Source organism: Bombus vosnesenskii, unplaced genomic scaffold, assembly GCF_011952255.1.
Source record: "Bombus vosnesenskii isolate JDL3184/JDL3185 unplaced genomic scaffold, Bvos_JDL3184-5_v1.1 scf7180000015085, whole genome shotgun sequence".
NCBI lineage: Eukaryota > Metazoa > Arthropoda > Insecta > Hymenoptera > Apidae > Bombus > Bombus vosnesenskii.
Window position 1 is genome coordinate 38,734 of NW_022883813.1, and position 8,912 is coordinate 47,645.

The window sequence follows — 8,912 nt, forward strand, 5'->3', positions numbered from 1 at the left end:
GATATCGTCTCAATATTATTCCACTCACACCCCCTTGTAATTCACAACAATCCTTAGCAATCCTGCTTGCATTTTCACACGCATGTATCATCGTATATTGTCAGACACCTAGCTAGCGAGAGCGATCCACCAACATGTCCGCTCTCAATTGCGTCGCGAACCAGACTTCCGTCTATAACCTACGTTCACCTTAACATGTGACTCGTAGTTATTCATTTGTTATAGTTCCCGAACCGTAATTACACTTTATTTCAATTCCTATCCTAGTCAAATTCTAATTTCTATTTCCTTTAATTTAGCCAATACATTAACTTAATATTAATTTAGCTCACTTTAACTTCAATTAAAATCCACTAAACGCTTACTCACTCAATAACATTAATTGTTATATCGATTTTAGCCCCGCTACGCCTTCCAATTTAGCCTGTGACTTCTTGCATCCGTTAAACCCTCTCATCTTATTCAAGTCAACAATAAACTAAAATCACTGTACGTACCCACGACACCCTAATTCATCTCAAATGGGAATTATCTATCTAGCTCGTTAAAAATTGGTATTTCTCATGTTTCCTTTAAACTAATTCCACCCACGATATGACACATCTACCCCTAACCAACTACTATTACAACTAGCCTTATGCTCACGAGCGGGAGCTCGCGGCAAACACGTCCGCAAGCAACGACGTCTCGAGTCGAACTCCAGTTTTGCTGCTAATTAAACTCGGTTGTCTGATTTCTAAGATTTTATGTGTTTTACACGATACGTCGATCTGCACATTTTTCCTAATGATAATGATATAATGATTTTCTGTCTGTAAGGGTACGAACGTCAATTCTTCCAACTTGAATACAGCAGTTGGGCAGGTTTTGACTGTCTGTTGATTATTAGTTAATTCGATTCTACATTCAGGTGAACTGATTCTATTGTGACTTGACTGAGTTCTCTTACAAATGTCGATGATTGCCGTTCGTTTATATTTGTTTAAGTAGTGGCTATCGACAAAGGTGTATCGTTCTAAGCTGATTAGTATCAGTTTCTACTACAGGTGCGATAAATACAGAGTTTTGCTTGAAAGGTATCGGATAAATTTTTGTTATTTTCCATTCGTTGTCTTCTGAAAACGATACAGTTATCGTATATATGAGTTTGTTATCATTTGTCCATAATTTTAGTTTACTTAGATCTAGAATTAGTAGAAAGTTTTGAACTGAAAGATCGATATGATTACTCATAAAGTTTTGCTTCGTTATTTGGTCGAGTGTTGTTAAGAATTGTTTAGGTTCCATAATTTGCGGGTTTATGATTCCTTGTTTTCCTGATACTATAGTGTTAAAAATTTCGTCGATGTTAATATGGAGCTCCGATATGGTAGATTCAGTCTGAATTAGTAAAGAGATCAATATTTCGTTTTTCTCGTTATGGTTTTCAATCTTGCGTATGACGTTGCTAACGTTTTCGAGTTGATTCGTCTTAGCATAGTCTAGCACGCGTTTGATAAGTGCGGTTTGATTACTGAGGATCGTTTTTATTTTATTGTTGGAGTCAAATAATGTGTAGAGGATGAGTCGAGTCCGTGATGATTGTGGTTGGTGGCTGTAGATGTCGCTGCTGGGGGCACTGCTATATTTTCTTCCTAATTAGAATCGTGGAATAAAAATCGGACTTCGGTCGCCGGGATTCGATCCCGCGTTCCGAACGTTCGTAACCTTTTTTTTTTTTTTTTGTACGTGGAGAAATCCTCATGGACACTCCGCTGCTGCAATAATCGCGTAACAGCAGAGTAGTGTCGGACTCCTACCGACTAAAACTCCACGATGACCATCTTATGCGCGTGACAGGGGTGCTCCAGGAACCTCTTATGAATTAACTTCAGTTGCACCCCCTTCTCGCGTTCTCTTGTTCGAGCCGGCTATTGAGTAGGCGTTAGGGGGAGGTCGTTGCCCCTAGCCCTGTCACTTCTTCTGGTCGTAGTCCGTTGGGGTGGTGGCGGAGCGGCTCTGGGTCGTCTGACTGCCATCCTTCTCCATCGTCTTATCCAGCAGGGGTGAGAGTTTTTTTTCTCTCCCTTTCCGCTCGCTCCTTCGCGAGCATAACTCGCTCGCAGAAGAGGCGGACGGCCTCGTATTCCTGTGACCCTCTCAACATCGCTTCTACAATCGCTGAGGGGGTCCACGTTTCTCCTATGGCGTGCCGCAGGGTGTAGCGGGGCAGCTCCCACGCCGGACAGAGCTCCAGGGTGTGCTGCGCTGTGTCCCTGCCCTCTCTGCAGTGGTGGCAGATGTCTGTCGTCTCTCGCCTTATTCTCTTCAGGAACTCGCCGAACACGCCGTGTCCGGTGAGTACTTGTGTCATCCTGAATGTGAGTGGGAGGCCGTGGCGGCTCCTCCATGCCTCCCAGTTTGGTAGGACAGCATCCGCGCCTCGGTGTTCGCTTCTCCCGTTGATCAGTTGGGATCGCCACAGGTTCCATGTGTCCTCCTCGGCGGTTCCTGTGTCGTTTGGAGCCGCCTGCTCGGTGGGGTCTTCTCGCGGATGCCATTCTCTCCGGCGGGTGTATCTCTTTTTGAGCGCCAGCGCCCGCAGCTCCCACGGGGGGGACGCGGCTAGGGTGGACGCCGACGCGTGAGACACCGTCCGGTATCCCCTAATGATTCTGATGGCGGTCACTCTGTGCAGCCTTCTCAGGAGCAGGATGCTGCGACGGCTTGCCATCAGGTCGTCCGCCCATATTGGGGCCCCGTACATCACTCGTGACCGAACGACGCCCTCGTAAAGTCGGCGCACCGCGTCTCCGGCCCCGCCGATGTTCGGTAGTAGGCCGCACAGGGCATTGGCAGCCGCTGACACCTTCGGGATCAGTGAGTCGAAGTGCGGCTCGAACGTCCACTGGCTGTCGATGGTGAGTCCCAGATACTTCATCTGTGATCCCATCCGGGCGGATTTACCTGCCATGTTTATGCATAGGCCGGGCGGTGGTGTCCCTCGCCTCTTCCTGTCAAAGAACCAGGTTGCCTCCGACTTCGCCGGGGAGACTCTCAGGCCCAGTTCGTTCACGGCACGGATCGCACAGGCCGTTGCGATTTCGCCAAAGCGCAGGGTCTCGTGCCAGCCACGACCCTCGACCAGGATTAGGGTGTCGTCCGCATAACATATCATGGCCGCGCCTGGGGGTAGCGGGCATCGCAGTACCTCGTCGTACGCAACGTTCCATAGTATGGGGCCCAGCACCGAACCCTGCGGGACCCCACGCTCGATGGATCGCTTTTCCTCTCCTTCCTTACTGGTGTAACACACCTACCTGTCGTCGGGGTAGGCTCGGATCAATCGGACGAGGTATCTGGGAACCTCGAAGTGCTCCAGGGCCGTCACTATCCTGTCACATGGCATGGTGTTGAACGCGTTGACGATGTCCAGGGAAACCGCCAGCGCCACGTCTTTCCGGGAGACCATGTCCTCCGCAATCGCTCGTACGCGTTTGACCGCGTCAATCATCGAGCGCCCCTTCCGGAAGCCGTACTGGCTTTCGTGCAAACCTGGCACTTGGCCCGCTATGTGTCGTTCCAAGCGGGCGGCGACTACCCTCTCGAGTAGTTTGCTGACCTCGTCCAGTAGGCATATCGGCCGGTACGCTGACGGCGAGGTCGTCGGTCGGCCCTCTTTATGGAGCAGGACCAGTCTCGTCGTCCGCCACACCCGCAGGTAGACTCCCTCCCTCATGCATCTTGTGAAGAGGTGCCGGAGTCTGGGGAACATGACGCCCATCACTTCCCCCCAGATCCGGCCAGGGATTCCGTCCGGGCCCGGTGCTACGTTGCGGGAGGTCATTCTTCTGGTAGCCTCCCATATCTCCTCCTCCGTGACTTCCCAGTCGTCCCTCCATTCCAGTGGTCGTGTCGTTTCCCGTGGCCGTTCCACCGCTCTGTTTTCTTGTGGTGGAAAGAGCGTTCCGGTGATCCGCGTCAGCAGCGCAGGTTCCATCTCCGTCGTTGTCAGGGGGCCTTTCGCGCGTAGTTTCTGTGTCACCTTCCTGTATGGCCTTCCCCATGGGTCCGACTCGACTGTTTCGACCAGTTCGGACCAAGCACGGTTCTTCGCTTTTTTAATTTCCTTGTGTAGCGAGCGCCGTAGCGCGCTTTACGCCCGGTAGCGCAAGGAGACTTCTTCTTCGTCGCGTCGTCGCCAGCGGCGGGCCCTTAGGTACTGTCTTCGGGCCCGGACACATCTCGTCCTCAGTTTCGCGATGTCGGGGTTCCACCAGTAAACTGCTCTGCTTCGCACCGTGCCCGGTGTGGCCCGTGGCATGGATGCATCGCAGATTGCTGTCGTGACTTGGCGGAGGTTCTCGACCTCCTCTTCCACGTCTGCTTCGGTCGTCGTTGTCGAGGCCTCCCAGCTCCAAGCTGTTGCTATAGCAGCCGCCCGGAGTAGATCTTCATTCCTTTCTTTTATTTTCCATCTGGGCGGTGGGCGCGCGCGCCTCCCCCTCGGCGGGCCGTGCCCGTCGTTTGTCGTCGGCATTCCAGGTCCAGGTGCGTCCACCTCCATGAATATGTAGAGGTGGTACGACAGCGTCTCGACCCCTTCGGCCACTCTCCAGCCTGAGATCCGCCTGAATGCCTCGGGGGAGGCCCATGTTATGTCAAAAATGGGCTCCCTCTGCACGTCACGCAGGTACTGGTCGAGCCCCTGTTCACTAACAGAAGTCCAAGTCCCGCGGCCCAGTTTGATAGCGTGCGGCCGCGCGCGTTGGTCCTGGCGTTCCCCCATTCCGTGGAGTGCGCGTTGAAGTCTCCCAGGACAAGCACTTGTCGGGGGAGTCGTCGCCTAACGCAGTCGCCAACTCCGTCTAGGAATTCCTCGAACGCTGCCCGTCCGCTGTTAGGTGACACGTACACCCCCACCACCATCATCCCTGCCCACTCGACCGCGGCGTATCCGTTGCCGCGTTCCAGCAGGGCTCCGTGGGTGAACGCCCCGGGCGTTGATGTCCAGGTGACGGCAACCATTCCGTCCGTGTCTCCGACCCACTCCGGGGCATCCAGAACTCTGTATTGTTCCGCCACCACCGCTAGGGCGACCGTGCACTCCCGGATGGTTTGGTGGAGCAGGTCTTGTGCTCGCCTTGATCTTCGCAGGTTAGTCTGGAGGATGCGCATTCTCAGTTCTTTCCTTGTTTGTGGCTTCCTCCGTGCCTACCTCCTTGTTCGCGGGCTTAGGGTCGCTTTGCGACGGGGAGCCTTTCTCGCTGCCTCATGCAGCCGTGGATCCGCGGGCGGCTCCTTTCGTTCCTTTCTTCGAGGGGGCGCAGGCCGGTCCCCCCCAGCCTGTGCACTGACGGTGTTCCAAGCGCCTCGCAGAGCAGGCATTTCGGGCTCGCAGTAGTGCATGCTCTCGCCTGGTGCCCTGGTTCGCCGCATATGAAGCACAGGTGCCCTTGTCCTCCTTGGCGGTGCAGGTCTTCCCCGTGTGTCCTATCCCAAGGCACCTGTAGCACTGCAACGGTCTCCATTCGATGGCTTCGACCTTCGCCGTCGACCAGCCTATGGCGACCTTTCCAGCCTGGGTCAGTTTCCTCACTGCACTGGCAGGGCCTCGTATCCACACGGTGCCAAGTCCGTTCCGGGCGGGGCGGATTTCTCCCAGCCGGATGTCCTCCGGCTTGCAGCTGCTCTTCCTCGCCAGGGTGTTCTGGATTTCCGCCTTGATGGTCGCTATGTCTATCAGGGACACCCTTGCCTCCGCGGCTCGGTAGGGTGTCGCCACGCGGATCTCGTTCGGGTCCAGAGCCCGCGTCAGCTGTGCTGCGACCGCTGCGGCCTTCTCCCTTCCCTGGTCTTCGGGGACCTCTAAGATGACGCCTCCAGCGATGGTCTTCCGCATCCTCATCGTGTTGATGCCGAGCTCGGTCAGGGAGACACTGTCCTTGGCCGCAGCCAGCACCTCCGCGTAGGATTGGCTCGATTTGTCCGTCAGGGTGATTGTTACCGCTGACGTTCGCGGTGCGCGCGGGAGGGGCCCCCTGCCCCCCCTCCCTCTTCGTGCTTTCTCCAATCCACTCTCCGGAGTTTCCCTCTGTCTCTCCGCCCCTGTCTCGGGGATCAGCTTCGCCGGCTGCTTCTTTCCTGCCTCCTTCTTCTTTCCGCTTCTTTTCCTTTCAACCGTCTGCCATTCGATGACAGCTGTTCGGCCTCCCTTGGGCGCTGGGGCGTTTGGGGCTCCAGGCTCCATCCCTCTCGTGTTTGCGGCAGGAGCGACCTCCTTTCCTTCTCCTTTTTCTATTCTCTGCAGTCGTTCCTCCAGTCGGTGCAGCAAGGATCTCATCTCCTCTGCATGGTGTTTGACTGCAGCGAGACGCACTCTGTAGCTGCTCTCATCCGCGGTGGGGCGCGAGGCCGGCTCTTTTCGGAGTGCCTCTACCGCCGCCTCTAGTGTTGCCATGCGTCTTTGCGCTATAGCGAGTGCGTCGGTGACAGGGTCCGTTCTCCTCACTATTTCGGTCACGCCCGCGGTGATGGTTCTCGCCGCCTCCTTCAGGGTTTTCACCTGCGTGCCCTTGTGGTTGCGGGGTGCCTCGACAGCCTTGGCCACCTCGGCGTCCCGGCGAATCAGTTCGGCTCCTATGTCCGCCGTTGTGGCTGTTCTCATTTCTTCAGCCGGGTCCGCGGGGAGTTCGGGGATTCGTTGGCCTTCTTCTTTTCGCTCGGGGTGCTTCTCTGGTGGGGATTTCCTCCTCCTCTGTTGTTTCCTCAGTCCATATTCCCTCCTTGTCCAGCCTGAAGCGGGAGGGTCCCTCCTTTGGCGGCATCGCCTTCGTCATGCTCCTGGTGCTGACGTGTGGCATCTCCGCAGCCAGTTCCGTTTCCCTCCGTCCCCTAGCGTTTTCCTCTACCTCCTTCCCTTTCGCCATGGTTGCGTCTGTTTCCCCGTTGGGCGGGAAATGTCGCTCGGTCAGCACTTGCCACTCTGCCAGTCGCTGTCACTTTCAAGTGGCCCGCGCGACGCGCTTCGGCGCACGCGCCAATATGGCTGCGTCTGGGTAGTTTCTCGGGTAGCCCGTGTAGCGGCGCTGTTGTCACGCGTCCTAATATGGCTACTCCACCGTCCTAACCTCACACTTGGTTGGTTTTGCTTTAACTCCTTGTCCAAGCCACACTTCCCGTATCCACACCCGCTTTGCGTTCACAGGCACTATTCCTCCACTCTGGTTACCTCCCTTGCCCAAGCTCTCCAGTTTTCCGGAGATTTCGATTACGCTCGCAGCTCCGTCCTCTCTACGTCTGCCTCCCATATATCCCCCCACTACTTTCCCCGAACGTTCGTAACCTAATGCGTTAACCACTGCGCTACGGTCATCCGTTAGTTGTTTATGTCGAGTAGCGGTATTTGTGCTGTGTCGAGTGCCGCTACAAATGTATCTATATTTTCGTTAATGAGTTCTAGATCTTTTTCGAGGAGAGTTCCGAATAGAGTTTTAGATTCTGAGCCTATGACGTTGAGCAGTCCGCGTTTGCTTCTATAATGTAATGCGTATAATATGAAAAAATATATGAAATATCCAAGGTATAGTTTTATTAAACTTACTTTTTATAATGCTTCGTAGGTAAAACAATTTTCTATCCAGATTCCACTTACTGAACTATATTTTCAAAAATGCTCGATAAGGAGTACAATTTTCTACCCAGGTTGTACCTTTCTAATTATATCTTCCAAAATTCTTGATAGGTCGTTCATTTTCCTTGCTCTGTCAACTTATCGAGAAAAATGTTACAATTAACTCGTGTAATTAACAGACTGTGTGCGTGTTTGTGTGTATAGAGAACAATTTATTTATAGATGGAATAATTCGTATAATACGCAAAATAAATCATTTAGAAGGCTGGAATATGTGTTTTTAAAGCAATTAATTATGTCGAAAAATATTTCAAACGAGATATAATTATGAAAAAAATAATAATTAAATGTATGTAAATATATGTAATAATAGTTAAATGTATGTAAATGTAATAATTAAATGTAATTAGTTGTAAAAAAAATAATAATAAAAAATAAATAAATGTAAAAAAAGAATTAAATGTAATTAGTTTCTTTTTACGCACGCGATATTGTTGGCGATATATGAAGGTCAACTTTATTTTTTTAAATAGATATATTTATACATATATTTATAGATATAAATACATATAATATATAGATATAATAGTATATATAATATATATAATAATATATATGTCGAGTCTGAATCTCCGAGGCCGAGCTCGAGGGGCCCTCCCGGGGAGGGCACGCGTGAGGTAGCGGTTCTGCGTTGAAGTTCTCCATCGTCCGGTGGCGCGTGGGGTACCTTTATTGTTGATAGTTACACTAGTGACGGGGGCCTCAGGCTATATTAGGCTCTAGGTTGCAAGGTTAGGGTGTTGTCCTGAAGTTCCAGAGGGGCCCCGGCGTCCTTTCGTCTCCGACTCGGCCACCCTGACACTTACACGTCCTTGTGTGTGGCCTGCTGGCTTAGTCTACCCGTCGGGGCTTCCACCACGCAGGCATCGACCCGGCGCTCGTCCTCGGGGCAATGTTTTTCTTCTCGCCGCGATGGACAGCGAGACGCGATGTGTCCTGGCATGTGGCAGTGAAAGCACAACGCTTTTGATGGTGCAGCCGGTCGGCTTTCCTCCGGGCCTCGGGGGTCCTTCTTCGGTTCCCACTTCGCCCTCTTGCGGCATTCGAATGTCGTATGTTCGTAAATACCGCAGTGGCCACACCTGGTCCAGGGGACGGGTGACCTGCCTCGTTTGTTGTTGTTGGAGTTCTCCATCGGCCGGTCGCGGGTGGGGTATCTTTATTGTCGATAGTGACACTAGTGACGAGGGCCTCAGGCTTGATAACGAATCCGCAGCCAACGGGAGGACTATCATATAAA

At 52.5% G+C, this 8,912-nt stretch overlaps 1 protein-coding gene across 1 annotated transcript; it reads right to left on the minus strand.

Moving 5' to 3' along the window:
* Positions 1–4,635: 4,635 nt before the first annotated feature.
* Positions 4,636–5,157, minus strand: LOC117240935. The gene has a single exon (XM_033506953.1). It carries the CDS (start codon positions 5,155–5,157, stop codon positions 4,636–4,638), a length of 522 nt encoding a protein of 173 aa, XP_033362844.1.
* Between the last annotated feature and the right edge of the window lie 3,755 nt (positions 5,158–8,912).